The sequence below is a fragment of the Podarcis bocagei genome, assembly GCF_964188305.1.
Source record: "Podarcis bocagei genome assembly, contig: HAP1_SCAFFOLD_138, whole genome shotgun sequence".
Lineage (NCBI taxonomy): Eukaryota > Metazoa > Chordata > Lepidosauria > Squamata > Lacertidae > Podarcis > Podarcis bocagei.
In genome coordinates, this window is record NW_027670305.1 from 65323 (window position 1) to 83845 (window position 18523).

General features: G+C 48.8%; 1 protein-coding gene across 10 annotated transcripts; it reads right to left on the reverse strand.

Annotated features, from left to right (window-relative positions):
• Positions 1-240: 240 nt before the first annotated feature.
• Positions 241-18522, reverse strand: LOC308579535 (uncharacterized protein). 10 transcript variants are annotated; one of them, XM_081214102.1, is made up of 9 exons: positions 18224-18381; positions 16091-16500; positions 12759-13305; positions 11638-11896; positions 7712-7856; positions 3953-4023; positions 1007-1150; positions 642-744; positions 241-450 (listed from the first exon to the last, which is right to left on the reverse strand). In XM_081214102.1, exons 5-9 carry the CDS (start codon positions 7810-7812, stop codon positions 435-437), a joined length of 435 nt encoding a protein of 144 aa, XP_081070228.1. In that variant the 5' UTR covers positions 7813-7856; positions 11638-11896; positions 12759-13305; positions 16091-16500; positions 18224-18381; the 3' UTR covers positions 241-434. The 10 variants fall into 10 exon arrangements, 1 of the variants encoding a protein (XP_081070228.1); XR_014004520.1 differs by lacking the exons at positions 241-450; positions 11638-11896; positions 12759-13305; positions 16091-16500; positions 18224-18381 and adding exons at positions 4176-4236; positions 10774-11033 and having other exon boundaries at positions 573-744; positions 7697-7856; XR_014004519.1 differs by lacking the exons at positions 241-450; positions 7712-7856; positions 11638-11896; positions 16091-16500 and having other exon boundaries at positions 479-744; positions 18224-18387.
• Position 18523: the final 1 nt, after the last annotated feature.

The following is an 18523-nucleotide window of genomic DNA, read 5'->3' on the forward strand; positions in this document are numbered from 1 at the left end:
GGCCCACTCCCAAGCAGCCCTGACCCTCTCGCCTTAAGATCAAAACTATACCTATCCACAACCCAATACCCACCCACCCCCAACAGAGAAAGAAACACACAAACAAAAGAACATACCAAAAAAGCACAATTTAAAAGGCCACAGATAAAATATAATTTGAAACTATTAAAAAGAGGAGCCCTCTCTTCCGAGTAGCAGCCGCAGTCCTTGTGAAGCCTGTCAGCGCCACGTCCCCCAGCCAGGTGGAGAGAGGCAGGGCAGAGCAGGACCCTCAGGCTCCTGGCAGGCAGTCCTGGGTGGCAGCAGCAGCAGTCCTTTCTAGGGCCTGTGAGGTCCCCACAAGAAAGGGGGAGAGAGGCAGGGCAGGGCCCTCAGGCTCCTGGAACGCAGCCCTGGGTGACAGTGGCAGCAGCAGCAGTCCTTTCTAGGGTCTGTCAGGCGCCCCCAAGCCTGATGGAGAGAGGCAGAGTAAAGCTACTTTCTGGGTGCAGCCTCCCTTTAGCGCTCTCCTTTGGACAGAGTCAGGCAGTGCATGGCACATGGAGTTGCATCCCTGCCTCTCAGCCTCCAGGTTTTTTTAGCTGAAATACCACTTCTGCCCTAAAACCCCCCTTCATCTTAAGAGCTTTGTTTTCAGTTACCTATCAATACGGCTGCTGTCTCCCGATGTTCGGGCCTGGTGCTCCTCAGCAACTCTGTGAGATCCCTTAAGGTGGCTGGCAGTTTCTGGTTGTATCTTGACACCTGGGGATGGGAGTGGACAGAAAGGCAACCAAGGTGCCAGATTAGCCTTTCTGCTGCTGACCAGTGTAGGCAACCCTGAGATAGCCAGACCATTGGCCTGACTCTCTTTAAGGCAGCCTCCTGCCTATGCTGGTCTGCACCTGAGAATAAGGCTGCAGCAGAATAAGGGAATCTCCTTTCAACTGGCTCATTGAAAGGCAAGGCGTTGTTAGGTTAATTTGTACACCGCTTCATAATGTGCCCCTTGCCACCAATTTCTTACCGCCAGCGGTTCCTGTAGAATATGGCTTAGTCCTCGCAGGCCGCCCATCTGCATCAGGGGGTTGGGTGCCACCAGCCACTCTTGGAGAGTGTCCACAATGTTTTCTCTGCTGCAGAGGCAGCCAATCTCCCGGTGAAAAAGGAGCTGAGAAAGAAAACACTTGATGGGGTGCAAGGCCAAAGAAAGTGCCATGAAAATCAAAGTTCATTACCCCATACCCTCCAAGTTTGTCCTGATTTTCTAGGGACAGCCCCGGTATTATGAAAGCCAACCGGCTTCTGATTTAATTCTGGAATGTCCCTGTTTTCCCTGCCAGAGCTACCGCCACCGAGCTTGGGGAGGAGGATGAGTGCTTGTCCCCAATGACAGTGGCGGCTGTAAGGGGGCCTATCATTGCCCCTCCATGGCATCTCAGTGGTCACTGCTGCTGGCCTCCTCCCTTGGGCAGCTGGTAGAGCAGCGGTTCTCAACCTGTGGATCCCCAGATTTTGTTGGACTACAACTCCCATCATCCCTGAGCTCTGGCCTTGCTAGCTAGAGGTGATGGGAGTTGTAGTCCAGCGACATCTGGGGACCCACACAAAAGTAAACAACCCAAGCGGGTGCTCTCTCCTGAGTCCTTGTGCAGGGTGGGGGCCTCCAGTAGGGGAAGGGGCCAGAGCGGGAGCGTCTGCTTTGCATGCAGAAAGTCCTGGGTTCAAGTCCTGGCATCTCCACGCAGGGTTGGGAGGGACTCTAGAAACCTTGGGGAGCTGCTGCCGGTCCGTGTGGGCAACCCTGAGGTATCCAGACCATTGGCCTGACTCTCTTTAAGGCAGCTTCCTTCCTGTGCTGATCTGCACCTGAGAATAAGGCTGCAGCAGAACAAAGGAATCTCATTTTAACAGCCTCCTTGAAAGGCTGATATGGCTCCCTCAAAGCGTTGTGGGGTTAATCTGTACGCCGCTTCCTAATGTGTCCCCCGCCACCAATCTCTTACCTCCAGCTGGTGCTGCATCATGTAGCCCAGTCCTCGGATGCTGAAGAGCTGCATGAGGGGGCTGGCTTGGCCCATCCACTCCCTCAGGACCTCCAAAATGTCATACTTCACGAAAAACAAGCCTATCTGTGGAAAAGGAGCTGGAAAAGAAAACACTTGATGTGTGCAAGGCCAAAGAAAGTAGGCAGGGCAGGAGGAAATCTGTGCCGCGGAAACCGAAGTCTGGTACCCCATACCCTCCAAGTGTCCTGATTTTCCAGGGACAGCCTCGGAATTACGAAAGCCAACCGGCTTCTGATTTGATCCCGGAATGTCCCTGTTTTCCATGCCAGAGCTGCCGCCACCGAGCTCGGGGAGGAGAATGAGCCAGAGCTTGTGCCCAATGACAGTGGCGGCTGTAAGGGGGCCTCTCGTCAGTGGCGTAGCGTGGGGGGTGCAGGGGGGGGCCGGCCGCACCGGGCGCAACATCTGGGGGTTAGGGTTAGGGGGCGCAAATCCACGGGTTAGAGGGCGCAAATTACTTGCCTTGCCCCGGGTGCTGACAACCCACGCTACGCCACTGCCTCTCGTTGCCCCTCCATGGCATCTCCGTGGTCACTGCTGCTGGCCTCCTCCCTTGGGCAGCTGGTAGAGCAGCGGTTCTCAACCTGTGGGTCCCCAGATGTTGTTGGACTGCAACTCCCATCATCACTGAGCTCTGGCCTTGCTAGCTAGGGATGATGGGAGTTGTAGTCCAGCGACATCTGGGGACCCACAGGTTGAGAAAGGCTTTTGTAGAGGCTGCTGGAAAGCAGGTGAGGACGGGAAGAGGCTGCGGCCACTAAAGCCCAGCCCTGTGTGCCATGCTGGCTCTGAGGGGCAGGCAGAGGGCAGGGCCCCCCGGGCGGGAAGAAAGGGGGAGCAGAGCGCAAGGAGTTAGTTAATGCACACTGCCCTCAGCTCTTATCTAAGGCCTGTAGAAATTGCTGCCCTAGGCAGAGTACAGGCCTGCCAGCCATCAATGGTGGCGCAGGAGACCTTCTTACACCCTCTGCTTTCCTTGCCTGCCTGGGTGCAGTTGTTTCAAAGCAGGAGCGCCTGCATGCATTCCCCGTTTCCGACTCTCACCTCCGTGAAGCAAGCCATCCCAATTGCTCTTTCCTTGGTGTGAGGGCAGCGTATGTAGGCACTTGCCTGTTTGAAAATTGGCCGTAGGTCCGGTTTAGCTCGGCACGGGGACTGACTGAGCGGGCAGCAATGGCATCCTATTGACTGCAGGATAGGAAGCCATTGCCGCCCGCTCGGTCAGTCCCCGCACGGAGCTAAACTGCCATGCTGCTCCAGTTCCTCCGCATGGGGACTGACTTCCAGGACGCAGCCACAGCTTCCTATTGGCTGCAGGAAGCTCCTGCAGCCAATAGGAAGCTGCAAACTCTCTCCCCCCGCTGTGGCTCCGAAAGCCAGCGGGGAAAGAGCGGCGGGCATGGGCGCATGTGCACAAGTGTGCGTGCTCACGTGGGCGATCTGGCCCGCCGGCGGAAAAGTTTGCCGACCCCCGGTTTAGTTGGTAGATTATTCTATGGTCCTGTTATAAGAATAATAAACGATCATAAAGTGAGTTATAAAGTCCCTCAAAAAATTCCCTCAAGGTTCGTCTGCTGACATTACATTTGTTGCATCGTTGCATCTATACACTTGTACTGTGTCACTAAGTTTTTACTGAAATTTCACGTATCTGTATTACTGTATCTGTATTTTGTACCTGTTACCTTCTGTATCTTTACTTTTCAATGCTGACAAAAAATTGTGTATTTCTTTATTTGTACCAATGTATCTGCAAAACTTTGATACTAATAAGAAATGTCATAGTTATCCGTGGCTACACAGTGCCATCTACGAAGTCTATAGTACACACACAGACCAATTCACAAGTTGAATGACTTTATTCAAAACAAGGCTATACAATCACACTTATATATGCAAAGTACCGGAAAACACCCAAAATCCTGTCTTCGTTTCTTCTCTTATGGATCTGCTCCAGGCATCACTCAAAGTCTTCCTGAAAAATCAGAAAAACAAACAATACATAACCATCAATAAACATGGGAAAAACAGGAATCTGCCTAAATCCTTTTGTATACACTGTCTACACCATAGAAATCAAGTATCCACAAATGCTACCATTAACAACTATTTGTCCTTATGATTTACCTGTAAATCCCTCATGCCGCACCTAGTCTGACATCCTGTTTTTTTCACTTGCTCATTCCTTCTGTATGGAAAATGAAAGGTATAAATGTCTGAGTTTTCTTTTGTTCGGGTTGCTCCTCCACTGAGCAGGGACCCTGGTGCAACAGATCTTTTCTTTGCAATAAACGATCGGGCTTAATTGCTGCCTTGCATTAATATTAACTGTTTTTGTCTCTATTTGTTACTCCTGACCGGTAAGAGCCTCAAAACGGTGTTCCTTTCCTCTACAAGAATCGGGACTATATTAAGGGAATTTCCTCTTTTAACAGTCCCAAAAGGTTGACTTGACAATGCAACTCAATATAATATTTATACACAAGAGTACAATTTAAGATGAAAAAGGACCAATCATTTTTTTTAAAAAAGCATTTAACATTTGCAAATCTAACAAATGCCATTTTAAAAAATCAATCCAAAAAATATTCAACCCGTTGTTAAACTGGAACCCTCCTGTGGTTTCCTGCAAGTCGTATTCAGAAGCATTGCTGCCTCCAACTATGGATCTAGATTCAGGTAGGTAGCTGTGTTGGTCTGACGCAGCAGAAATAGAAAAAAATAGATTAAAAAATTGTCCAGTAGCACCTTAGAGATCAACTAGGCTTGTTCTTGGTATGAGCTTTCATGTGCATGCGTATCTGAAGAAGTGTGCATGCACACGAAAGCTCATACCAAGAACAAACTAATTGGTCTCTAAGGTGCTATTGGACAATGCTTTTTGTTTTTTATATATATTCCAACTACGGAGGCAGAGCAGAGCCATCAGAGCAGAGCCACCCTCCATGAATTTGTCCAATCTGATTTTAAAGCCATCCAAGCTAGTGGCCACCTGTGCGTCTTGTGGCAGTGAGTTCCATAGCATAACTGTGGATGTGGCAGTGTTGCTGGGCCTCTGTTTGTGGCTGTGCTACACATAGATAATAGTGACAAAATGTCTTAGAAGACATCTGTGGTGGTGAAGGCAAGGTGGCTGCGGCTGGCTGATGCTGATGCCACAGATACAGACACAGGGAGATGAGAAGGCAGGTGCTGCAGCCACATACCCTCCAACATTTCTCTGATGAAAACAGGGATGCCCCATTCCATAATGAGAATCTCTGCAGCCAGTTATTTCCTTTCAGCCTAACCGGCCTCGCAGGGTCGTTGTGATGACAAAATGTGGGAGAAGATAATGACGTGCCCCATCTTGGGCTCCTCAGAGCAAAGGTGGGATATCAATGTAATGAACAAAAATGTCCCAGGGCTACTTATTTTATTGCAAGTTTTCCTCCAAGGAGCCCAGTGGGGCATAGATGGTTCTCTCCCTCCTCATTTAATCACCACAACAACACTGTGAGGTAGGTTAGACTGACAGGCACTGACTGACACCCACCCCCTGCCTGGTCACCTAGTGAACTTCATGGCCAAGTGGGGATTCGAACTCTGGTCTCCCAAGTCTCAGTCAACACTCCAGCCACTGCACCACACTGCCTCTCCTTTGACCTTGCTATGGCATGAAATGCTGCCTGGACCTGAACCTCGGGACACTTGCCCCCCCCCAACTAAGCTACCTTTGCTTGGAGGAAGAAACCTGATACTTTCCCCGCTGGATGACTGGCCCTTTCCATAAAGGAGATCTGTATTTTTGTATTAAGGCTGGAACGAAATGATTTTAGGCGTGAACCCTAGGAGAGAGCACCAGAGACTGTTCTGCAGGGAGCCCAGGGGGATGAACTAAATGACCTAATAGGATTTCCCCCATCTTTTACCTTTGATGCTTCAAAGGGCTCCCTTTGTTAACATCATGGGGTTGTGGTCAGAAATTGTTTTTGACTGTATTACCACTATTCTCTACAGTATTTCTTTCAAAATCCATAGCGTATCTATGCTACTGGCAGATTGGTTCGGTTCTGAAAAGTGGGTGAAATCTTTTTTATAGAATGCTTAAATCTCCAAGCATCTTTTAAATCAAAGTTTTCACTACTGGGAAAACCATAGCTTTAACTATATGGACCTTTGTTGGCAAGGTGGTCTCTGCTTTTTCAGATGCTGTCTAGGTTTGTCATTGCTTTTCTCCCAAGAAGCAGGCGTCTTTTAATTTTGTGACTGCTGTCACCATCTGCAGTGATCATGGAACCCAAGAAAGTAAAATTTCTCACTGCCTCCATTTCTTCCCTTTCTATTTGCCAGGAGGTGATGGGACCAGTGGCCACGATCTTTGTTTTTTTGATGTTGATCTTCAGACCATATTTTGCACTCTCCTCTTTCACCTTCATTAAAAGGTTCTTTAATTCCTCCTCACTTTCTGCCATCAAGGTTGTGTCATCTGCATATCTGAGGTTATTGATATTTCTTCCGGCAATCTTAATTCTGTCTTGGGATTCATCCAATCCAGCCTTTCGCATGATGAATTCTGCATAAGTTAAATAGGCAGGGAGACAATATACAGTCTCAATTTTGAACCAATCAGTACTTCCATATCCAGTTCTAACTGTAGCTTCTTGTCCCACATAGAGATTTCTCAGAAGACAGATGAGGAGATCAGGCACTCCCATTTCTTTAAGAACTTGCCATAGTTTGCTGTGGTTGACACAGTCAAATGCTTTTGGGTGGTCAATGAAACAGTAGTAGATGTTTTTCTCTTTAGCTTTCTCTATAATTTGGAAAACATATTTGGAATTTGGTCTCTGATTCCTCTGCCCCTTCGAAATCCAGCTTGCACTTCTGGGAGTTCTCAGTCCGCCTGCCTTGTAGAATTTTAAGCATAAGCTTGCATGTGAAATGAGCACAATTGTGCGGTAGTTGGAGCAGTCTTTGGCACTGCCCTTCTTTCGGATTGGGATGTAGACTGATCTCCAATCCTCTGGCCACTACTGAATTTTCCAAACTTGCTGGCATATTGAGCGTAGAACTGTAAAAGCATCATATCTTAAAATTTTAAATAGTTCAGCTGGAATATAATCACTTCGACTGGCTTTGTTATTAGCAGTGCTTTCTAAGGCCCATTTGACTTCACTCTCCAGGATGTCTGGCTCAAGGTCAGCAACCAGACTACCTGGGGTGTACGAGACATCCATATCTTTCTGGTATAATTCCTCTGTGTATTCTTGCCACCTCTTCTTGATGTCTTCTGCTTCTGTTAGGTCCTTTCCACTTTTGTCCTTTATTATGGTAATCTTTGTACGAAATGTTCCTTTCATATCTCCAATTTTTTTGAACAGATCTCTGGCTCTCCCCATTCTGTTGTTTTCCTCTATTTCTTTGCATTGCTCATTTAAGAAGGCCTTCTTGTCTCTCCTTGCTATTTTTTGGAAATCTGCATTCAATTTCACATATCTTTCAATACCTCTCTCACATTTTGCTTGCCTTCTCTCTCCCCCTATTTGTAAGGCCTCGTTGGACAGTCACATCTTTATAGGTACCGTATATGCATTTTTGCAACCCCATAATTTAAATATATCTCCTCATAACAAACATGGGAAAGCTCATGAGTTCAATCAACCAACCTGCATCACACACACCTGGAGAAGTGAAGTGGATGCGGGTGTTGGAGGATGGTGTCTAAAATTTCCCTCTCATCCATCATCTCCAAAGTTTCTCTGAATGTTCTTCCTCCCAGCATCTTCTTACCTGTCAACAATTCCCCGAAGTTTTCATCTGGGAGCTCTTGAGAAAGAGAGAGAGAGAGGAGTAAATGAGGCGGACGAGAGGGAAAGGTACCACATTTTTCTGTGTATAACATGTCCCCGTGTATAAGACGCCCCCTATTTTTGGGTACTCAGTATTTAGAAAATGGGGAGAGATTGCCAAGACTTGTTAAGCTTTTTTGGGAGGGGATTGCCCAGAGTTGAGCTTTTTTTTTGGGGGGGGGGTAGCCATTAATCAAATTGCACGCATCAACCAAGTCACCTATCATCTGCCCGATTGCCACAGCAGCAGCCAATCAACAACAGCGCTTTCCACAGCAAAGAAATCACTGCTGGAAATCTCCTCCTGGTGGCTACAACCAACCGCCCATCCCCCCTCAGCACTACCCATGTATAAGAGGAGCCTCTATCACTTTGAAAGGACACCAATCTCGTGGAAAATCTTATCTCTACTGCTGTGATCCAATCTTTAATCAATGCAGCAGCCTCACTCTTTTGTCAGACCGTAAAAATCCATGAGTTTTTCAAAAAATCATCGATCAGCAACAGAACGTGTTTGGATCCACCCAAAGACACTACCTGCATGGGGCCACACAAATCTGCATGGACTAGCTCAAAGGGCCTGCTGGTCTTTCTAGTGGATCTAGGATATGTGCATGTGGTTACCTTAGATTGTTTACAGGCTCTGCAATCTAAGAACTTGTCACATCCCTTAAACTTACACCCCTCAGTATTCTTTGGGGCCTTGTTAACGTAGGACCACCCTGTGTGGGAAAATCTCCTGTGCCAAAGATGTACACAACCATTGTGTGGTGGCACGTTTGCGCATTGCACTTGTGCCTCTTCAGGGGGTTCACAACAGCAACATTAGCAATAGGCATCTCCACCATGAACAGCCTATCTTTGCACTTAGTACTGTATAGCTTCTTCCCATCCCTGAAAAAAGAACACGTTATTTGCAAACTTTACACTGAAGCCATCAGCTACAAGAGCGGACACACTTAAAAGACAGTTGGCGATCTCAGGAACTGTGGCTGTTGGATGGAGTCCGGCACGCTTCCCTGCGCCTCTCAGGACTCCCGTGGGCAGCTCACCGTCAGCTTCGTGTAGCAGAGTCTTCGCAATGGTAGAAAACTGTTGCAATGTGTGTGTAATAAATCAGACTGCACGCAGGCTTTCTTGCTTATCTCCAACAGTCTTTAATCGTGTAGAAAAACATCATAAATTCAGCCTACAACATCCCGGCGACAGAGTGCACATCTTTCGCCTCTCGGTCAAAACCGAAAAAGATCACACACAGAGAACACTCCCGTATGTGAAACATAACCACGCCTCATGATGTGAGACATCACTCAGAACTGTTAACCCTGTAAGTTCTGATTCTCTTCACAGGAACCACAAAAGCTTGGACTTCATGATCTAGAAAAGAACAATACAACATGCCAGTCTCAGTTAACTGTCTCTTCGATCCATCAGCCAATGACACATATCGTCCACTTTTCAGACTTGCAATTTCAAAGAAGCCCACCAGATGGCACTAGAGTGTGAGTCGCTCCATTGTCCACGATAAAAGAGAGAGTGGCTGATTGTTGACATTCCAACATTGCCATGGAAACACTTCCGCCCCCACTAGGGCCTCTGCCAGTGTTCTCATGCTTCGCTGTCTGAGAACCTTCGCTTATTTGCTTTCTCTGCCGGCTGACCTTGCATTCTTGAGCCCCTGCAGAACAGCTCTCACAGCGAAAACAACTCTTGGAGACTTTGGCTTTCACAGAGCTCTTACAGCTGCTGTCTGCACCCCCACTCCTGGGTGCCCAGCTTCCTGAGGAACAGCTTGCCACTGCTTTCCTCCCAGCTCTCTGCCTCTCTCCCTGTTCATCGCACAGATGTGTTGAAGCATAGGAACAGCTTCCAGGAACGTTGCCTTCAGCCCTCACTGGGCTCCTTTCAGCCCCCACTGGGCTCACAGTCCCCTCTCGGTCTTTGGCTCCCACTGTGGCTACAAACGCCTTCTCCAGTGCCTGCCAAGCGACCCGGGACTCCTTAATGCCCTCTACATGAGGCAAAAGCCAAGCATCCACGCTTGCTTTTAGTATGCCCAGCACCCACGGCTCCTTTTCCAGAGCTGCAGCCACGTCCGCCTCTGTGATGGCCTGGGAATCTGATTCAGAGGCTGAACCTGAAGAATCCCAGCCTGCACAGGAGTCCCCGTCTCCAGGGCCGGCTGAGCCAGGGCAGGGGCTTGAATCTGAAGGGCCCGCATCTGTGCCGGATCCTTAGAAGCAGACACCAGATGAATCCACTCTGGCTCTGGAGGTGATTGAGGACCCATTGCCTGCAGGTGCTCCTCTCCCAGCCCGGTCAGGGGAAGGTGAGGTTGCCTCTGGGTCCAGTAACCCTCCAGCCTCTCCTGAGCTGCAGAGGCTCAGGGCAGAGAGACGGAGGGAACTAAGTTCTCTCAGGAGGAGTGCCCACCTTAAGGCCAGGAGAGGCAAGTCACCTGTGGGCCGGGACCGCCCTAGGCCCCATAGGAGATAAAGGCCAGTCAGCCCAGTCCCAAGTTGTGGGAGCAACATTGCTGGAAACCTGTTGCTGCCAGCACTCTGACCTGCTCTTCCGGAGTTCCTGACCATGCCCGGCTCCTTGCCTTGGACCCCGCTTCGCCCTTGACAGACAGCCTCCACACCCTCGACCCAGGACTGGACTCGGACCATGGCTCACGGTAACCCCTCCGGGACCAGCACAGCCTCACTAGCTTTCTCAGCAGCTTAAGGTAGTGGGGGATGCATGCAAGACCAGAGCTGTTCTCCCAGCAGCCAGTACTTCATTCTGACGGACCACTCATCCCAGTTGGGGCCAGTTAGCTTTCCAAAGAGCATGTTAAAAGCCTCTTGAGCCTGCGCCATCTTCCCCCGGGGCTTATAAGCTTTACTCACGCTTCTGCCAGCCGGTCCCCTGAAGATGCAGTCTGCTGCAAGCTCCTGCTTCACCAGCAAACTCAGGACTGCCCCCTTCTCAGGCAGGAGTTCAAAGCTGGCCTCTTTCCTTGTGGTCTCTTCTCACACCCGGCAAAATAAACATTGCTTCCCATAACCTGTGAATAACTGCGTGTCCAGTACACTCCCTCTGTGCAAAACTTCTGCTGTGTTTCTCAGCGCAGGCTTTAGTCAGGAGCTATCTTAAGCAGTATGCAGAGTTGCAGTGTTGCCTCTGTGTGAGAAAGAGTAAGGAAGAGTCCACAAGCTGTTCTCTTTTTAACAGCGTTTACTTACAAGCAATAAATCCATCAGAACTTGGAGGCATTCTCTGTGCCGGAGAACAAAACATGCTCTGTGTCTCAGCATCTCTCAGCGTAAAAACTGAAAGTAACTCACGGACAAAGAACTGACGCAGCTTCCTGAACGAAGCTCCAGCCCTAGATACATGACACCACTAGGGGTTAACCCTTTAACCACCATACTCCACAAATATCTCATCTTATACACGAAAAAACGGCAAGTTCTTTGTCAGGGGGCTTCTTGACTGTTGCGATGAGCAGATGCATGCCGTATCTGAACAGGGATCATAGAACTGTAGCATCTGAAGGGACCTGCGGAGCCACCTAGTCCAATCCTCAGCAACGCAGAAGAGGGGCAGCCACCCAGAAGTCCCTGCTCCATGTTACAAGTCTCTTTAAAAAGGAGGGGTGCGGTGGGTGGGACTTGTGCCCAGAGATCAAGGAAACCAAGAGAGACCCCAGCCTTGTATGACGCAGGCCTTGCCAAGGGGAACCCGAAAGGGATCTGGTTCTGCCTACTCACCTGGGAACGCTGGCCCAGAATCCTTGGGGCTCTTCTTTTTCAGCAAGGGCAAGTGCCGCTGCTGCCTGGAGTCCGGCTTTCTGTTGACTGGCTGAAGGGTGCTGGTCTGGCGCTGTACCAGCTCTGGGAAGACTACTGGCTCCACCTTGTTATTTTGGGCCACAGTGTGAATCTCTGGCCTCCCCAGCACTTATTATTCTTATTAAAAGGGAACACAAACGCCAAACTAAAACCGTATCTTTCGCTCCATAAGACGCGCCTAGTTTTTAGAGGAAAACAAGAAAAAAAAATGTTCTGAACGAAACAGTGGATATATGATTTTTGTGGTTCATGCTGTGGCCACAGACGTGATTTGACGGTGAGATTGGAGTAGCCCAATGCAAAAATCCTGAGGATCCATGTGGATCTATGCTTTGTAACCACATTTTTGTGCCATTGTGGCCCCACGCAACAGTGGATGCGTGATTTTTTTGGTGCAGGCTGTAGCCATGGACATGCTATAATAATAATAATAATAATAATAATAATAATAAAATTTTATTTATACCCTGCCCTTCCTGGTTCAGAAAACCGGGCTCAGGCAGCTAACAACAAAATTAAAACACTTAATTGATGCAACAAAAAAAGCATAAAATACAGTATGAAACATGAATAACAATAAATTCAGAATTCAAAAATCAATTTGGGAGAAAATCCATCCAATAAACATTAGATGATCACCAGGCTAAATTAGTCCTACTTGGGCCAGTGAGGAGACCAGGGGAGAATTAGGTGTGGGATCCCAGAGCAGGTAATCTTCATAAAAAGGGGAGAGGGAGGGAAGGAAAGGGAATAAAAGATCAGTTCAAACTGAAAGCAAGGCAGAATAGCTCTGTCTTACAGGCCCTGCGGAAGGAGCTTAAATCCTGCAGGGCCCTGGCCTCATGCGACAGAGCATTCCACCAGGTTGGAGCAATCACTGAGAAGGCCCTGGCCCTGGCGGAGGATAACCTGACTTCCTTAGGGCCTGGGTGGGTGGGGCTTGTGCCCAGAGATAAAAGGAAACCAAGAGAGACAACAGCCTCGTATGATGCAGGCCTTGAAAAGAGGAACCCGAAAGGGATCTGGGTCTGCCTACTCACCTGGGAACACTGGCCCAGAATGCTTTTCGTCTGGTCTGCTGCTGACCCGCTGAACTGTATTGGCCTGGTGCTGTAGTAACTCAGGGAAAACAACTGGCTGGACTTGGTTCTTCCTCCGGGCCTCTGCACGTGCTTGAGGAGGCTTCACCAGCACTGGCAAGAGCTGGTATGTTCTTTGGGCAGCAGGGTCCTGGGCGACACTCTCTTGTAAATTAACTGGATAAACTTTTGATGAACTTTTCTTCTTCTTTAAGAAGAAAGCCATCCTGCAAGAGGGGAAATGGCCCGCTGGTTGGTTAGCTCACTTGGAGCCCCTTTGGACAGAAGGGCATCTGAAGAGCAACTCAGCAAAAAGAACTCGCCATGAGGTCTGGATAAGTAACTAGCCTGACTCTAGACCTAGGTCTTTTAACGTAACCAGGTCTGCTAGTGACTCTTGGCATCACATTGCAGTCGGCCATAGATGAACGATATTCCACTTTACGTCCTTTACTCCAGAAACAGATTCGGAAACGATAAACAGGATTTTCAAGGGGGCAGATGTACCCTGCAAAGGAAGAGATATTAATAGTCTACAACTCATCCCGCACCTCAACATCGGAGGAAGAACAGGTCTTAATAATAATAATAATAATAATAATAATAATAATTTATTATTTGTACCCTGCCCATCTGGCTGGGTTTCCTCAGCCACTCTGGGCGGCTTCCATAGAAACCAAAAAACACTAAAATATCATACATTAAAAACTTCCCTGAACAGGGCTGCCTTAAGATGTCTTCTGAATGTCAGGTAGTTGTTTATCGTTTTGACATCTGATGGGAGGGCATTCCACAGGGCGGGCGCCACTACCGAAAAGGCCCTCTGCCTGGTTCCCTGTAGCTTTGCTTCTCGCAATGAGGGAACTGCCAGAAGGCCCTCGGCGCTGGACCTCAGCGTCCGGGCAGAACGATGGGGGTGGAGACGCTCCTTCAGGTATACTGGGCCGAGGCCATTTAGGGCTTTAAAGGTCAACACCAGCACTTTGAATTGTGCTCGGAAAAGTACTGGGAGCCAATGTAGGTCTTTCAAGACCGGTGTTATGTGGTCTCGGCGGCTGCCCCCAGTCACCAATCTAGCTGCCGCATTCTGGATTAGCTGTAGTTTCCGAGTCACCTTCAAAGGTAGCCCCATGTAGAGCGCATTGCAGTAGTCCAAGCGGGAGATAACTAGAGCATGCACCACTCTGGCGAGACAGTCCGCGGGCAGGTAGGGTCTCAGCCTGCGTACCAGGTGGAGTTGGTAGACAGCTGCCCTGGATACAGAATTGACCTGCGCCTCTTACAGCTAGGATTGGGTTTTGTGCCCAAGCCTCGTTATAATGCCTTTCGCACCACAGCATAAAGTGTGTCAAAGCTCATGCACAATATCAAGCTACGTGATATGTATGGATCTATTGATCAGCCTTTATAGCAATTTAAACCCGAATCTTCCTTCGTTCCACCTAATTCCAACCCATCTATCACACTGTTCCACTAATTGGTGCTCCACGATTTAGATAAACTTGAAAAGAGGGGCCCTAGGGCATAGGACAATTTAACTGAGTCTCAACATAACTGTTTGAATGACTGAGTCCAGGGTGTCGTACATTGTCCTGGGCAAAGGTGGTTGGGATTCCAGGGTAAATATTAGGCTCAACATCTTCTGGCACCGCAAGTTTTTGCACGCAGTGATCTCTAGGATAAGCCAGTCATGTGTTGCACTGGGACCTATAGCACTGTGTTTAGAGGTAAACCGCAGTTCCCATGATTCTTGGGGGGGGGGGGAGGGGGGTCATGTGCTGTAATGTTATGGCATGTCCACAGCCACTAACAACAACCAAAGTGAATAGTTTCTGGTGAATTTTCCTTAAATTGTCTTGTCTCAATTTAGTGTTTATCATTGCAAGGTGAGCTGCAGTTTTTGGCTGTGGTGACCTGTGGTCAGTTATAATTAGTTAAAGTTGTTTCTGTATGTAACAATAGCAGCTAGGATTCTATATGTGCAGAAATGGGAGTTAGAGTACTGCAACACTGAGACATAGGAAACTGCTTATGCTCAACCAGACTGTTGGGCCACCTAGTTCACCATTGTCTCCAGGGTTCAGATGCTCTCCAGGGTTTCAGGTAGGGAAGCTCTCTATCTGCAAATGATGGAGATTGAACCTGGGACTTTCTGCGTGTAATGCAGATGTTCTACCATTAAACTACAATCATTTCCCAACATCTGGAGGGCATCCTTCTTTTGTGGAGTGTGCTGGCCAGCAAACAAGGGGGGGGGGGTGTTATTGGAAACACTATTACTATACTATTACGTTTTTGTTCCTATTTTTATTATGTATTTTGTGTTCTTCATACTGTGGTTTTATATTGTGATCCACTCTGAGACCTATAGGTGCAGGGCAGTGTACAAATTTAATAAACAAACAAGCCTTGATGTGCAGCTGGCCCTCTTGTCCATTATATCACTTCCAACATTTGTCTTTCTCCTATACTTTGCTTGGCCCCGATGGACAGAAACAGGCCTGCAGTATCCAGCTGTTGTCTGAGAGCCCTATCATCTCTCCCCCTCAGCATTCTTGTCGGCCTATGTCAAGACTGACCCCTTGCCCTGCTGCATCTATAACTTTGCATCCGCGGAGCCAGCTCTTTCCAGGTTTGCATCGCTTTTCTTCTTGAGCTGCCTGCCTGCTGCCTGATGTCATCGCTATGTCTGGTTCTCTGCTGCCCTGGATTACATGCCCTGAAAACTCGTGCCTCCTAAACTAACAGCTATCAGAGCGGCAGCATCGAGAGGAAGGATGCGTCGCACACACGGAGGGTGCTCTTCAAAGCAGGACCCAGAAGCAGGTGAGTTTCCCCTGATTCTTCAGTTCATCATTACAGGCCCAATTTAACAGAGGGAGAATAATTGGTGGGGACATGCCCAACACCCCTGAGAGCAGTGTTTCTCAAAGCGGGTGGCAGGGGAGAATGGCAAGTGTGGCAGGGGGAAAAAAAACACATTTGAACATTTCAGTATAGTATAGTATAAAAATAATTTTTGTGAATATTGCCAGAAACTGCATGCATGCTTCTTTTCAGGAGCATTGGCTATTATTCTACAGTTCTCCATGACCTGTTGTTGCGAAGAGGGATTTTGAACAAATATGTAACATCAGAAAAGAGAAAGCTTTCTTTCTGTTGATAGGCATATGTTCGTCTCAAATTACACCTAATATCAGTAACATTACACAACAAAAGCAAGCTCACACCTCTAACTGAGTTTGTAAACTTACAAGCAAACAAAGCTTTCCAAAGATCTCTGAAGGACAAACCTCTAGTAGCAGGGAGTTCCACAGGGCTTGGCTTGTCACACTAAAGGGTAAATCCCAAGTGAAGACTAGATGAAACTGGGGGGTGCTGGGAACCACCAGAGATTCTCAGTGCTTGAAGAACTAGGAATCAGGAAGGCCCTGAGATAATTTGGGTCCTAGTCGTTGAAGGCTTTTCTTTGATTCGGATTCCAAGAGCCTTCTTCCCCTGGGGGTTCCCCTGGGGGTTCCCCAGCTTGTGCCTCCTACCACTTCTCTGCATCCAGCCGGTCCATGACACCACTGCATTACAGCTTCCATCAGCTCCAAATCTCCCAGAGGTCACTGGTTTTGGGGAAGACGTAATTAGAGGAAGAAAGTCGCTGCACAGCACACGGTGTTTGGAAGCTATCAAGCAGGCAGATCTTAGGTTTCTGCATGGAAAATAGAAGAGGACAGATAGGGGCCCCACCCTTAAGGAGCCCTTTGAAGCATCAAAGGTAAAAGATGGGGGGAAATCCTATTAGGTCATTTAGTTCATCCCCCTGGGCTCCCTGCAAAACAGTCTCCGGTGCTCTATTCTGGGGTTCACGCCTAAAATCATTTAGTTCCAGCCTTAATACGAAAATACAGATCTCCTTTATGGAAAGGGCCAGTCATCCAGCGGGGCCTTCCTCCTCCGCACCACTGCCACGGGAGCATTTAACAAGCCGGCAAATTATAAACAGAATAAATTTGGTTCTCCTGAGATCAAAGGGAACACAGGCAGGACGGGGGACGGAGGTTGCACAAAGGTATCGAGGGATGAGTGAGCGGCAGTTTCTGAAGGGGCCTGAACCAAATCCTAGATCAAACGGGAAATTCTGTCTTAAAAGCCTGGATGTTAGATTAGAAATATCCCAAGGGCAAAACAGAAGATTACACTATTAAAAGAGCCATGTACGCTTTGGAGAAGGCAGTCCTTTAAAAAGAAGAAAAAGTAGCAGGTATTTTTCCTCCAAGCAAAGGTAACTTATTTTGGGGGGTAACTTATTTCTGAAGGTCAGGTCCAAAACATGAGACGGTCCAGGCAGGATTTTATGCCATAGCAAGGTCAAAGGGGGGACGCGGGTGGCGCTGTGGGTAAAACCTCAGTGCCTAGGACTTGCCGATCGTATGGTCGGCGGTTCGAATCCCCGAGGCGGGGTGAGCTCCCGTCTTTTGGTCCCAGCTCCTGCCCACCCAGCAGTTTGAAAGCACCCTTAAGTGCAAGTAGATAAATAGGGACTGCTTTCTAGCGGGAAGGTAAACGGTGTTTCCGTGCGCTGCACTGGTGCAGGCTCGCCAGAGCAGCTTTGTCATGCTGGCCACGTGACCCGGAAGTGTCTCCGGACAGCGCTGGCTCCCGGCCTCTTAAGCGAGATGGGTGCGCAACCCTAGAGTCGGACACGACTGGCCCGTACGGGCAGGGGTACCTTTACCTTTAAGGTCAAAGGAGAGGCAGTGTGGTGCAGTGGCTGGAGTGTTGGCTGAGACTTGGGAGACCAGAGTTTGAATCCCCACTTGGCCATGAAGTTCACTAGGTGACTGGGGGTGGGTGGGTGTCAGTGATTACGGTAAATGAGGAGGGAGAGAACCATCTATGCCACATTGGGCTCCTTGGAGGTAAACTTGTAATAAAAATGCAATAAAAAAGTAGCCCTGGAGCATTTTTGTTCATTACATTGATATCCCACCTTTGCTCTGAGGAGCCCAAGATGGGGCACGCCATTATCTTCTCCCACATTTTGTCATCACAATGACCCTGCGAGGCAGGCTAGGCTGAGAGGAAAGAACTGGCTGGGGAGATTCTCAAGCCCGGAAGGAAGCTAGGTTGATAGCAGAGAGCCACTTTAGGAGGGGGTCCTACTGCAATGGGCCCCACAAAACAGGAAAGGGTTGCCAAGGGAAAACCAGAAGGAAAAGTCTTGAGGGAAAGGAGGTGGGGGAAGGTGGGGGAGAGGAGAAGAATTTACCTCACAGGGTTGTTGTGAGGAAAAATATAGGTCAGCCTGGCCTCCCTCACAGGGCTGTTGTGAGGGGGAAGCGCCATGCAATGAACAAGAGGGAAGAAAGGCTCTTTGCGGCTCCATCCCTTGGTCGTTTCCTTAGCAACCAGGCATGCCACCTCCACCTTACCTAGGATGCGGGTCACCCCCAGGGTGAGCTTCTCCAGGTAGGGCTTGGTGCTGCTGGAGCTGCTCCCGCTGCGCAGGGCCTTCTCCTCCATCCTCTTCCGCCTCCCTCCCGCATCAGTCCCTATCCCAAAGGGGCGCGGACAGCACCTGGTGAGCGCGTTTTGCCCCTTCTCGCGACCCGTAGCTCAGACGCCGCGCCGCGGTGCTTTTGGGGAAACGCAGTCCTCCCTTTCATTCATTTCCATTCGGCGGCCGTTCTGTAGGGGGAAAGGAATGGAGAGCCGGCACTACGCCTCCCAGA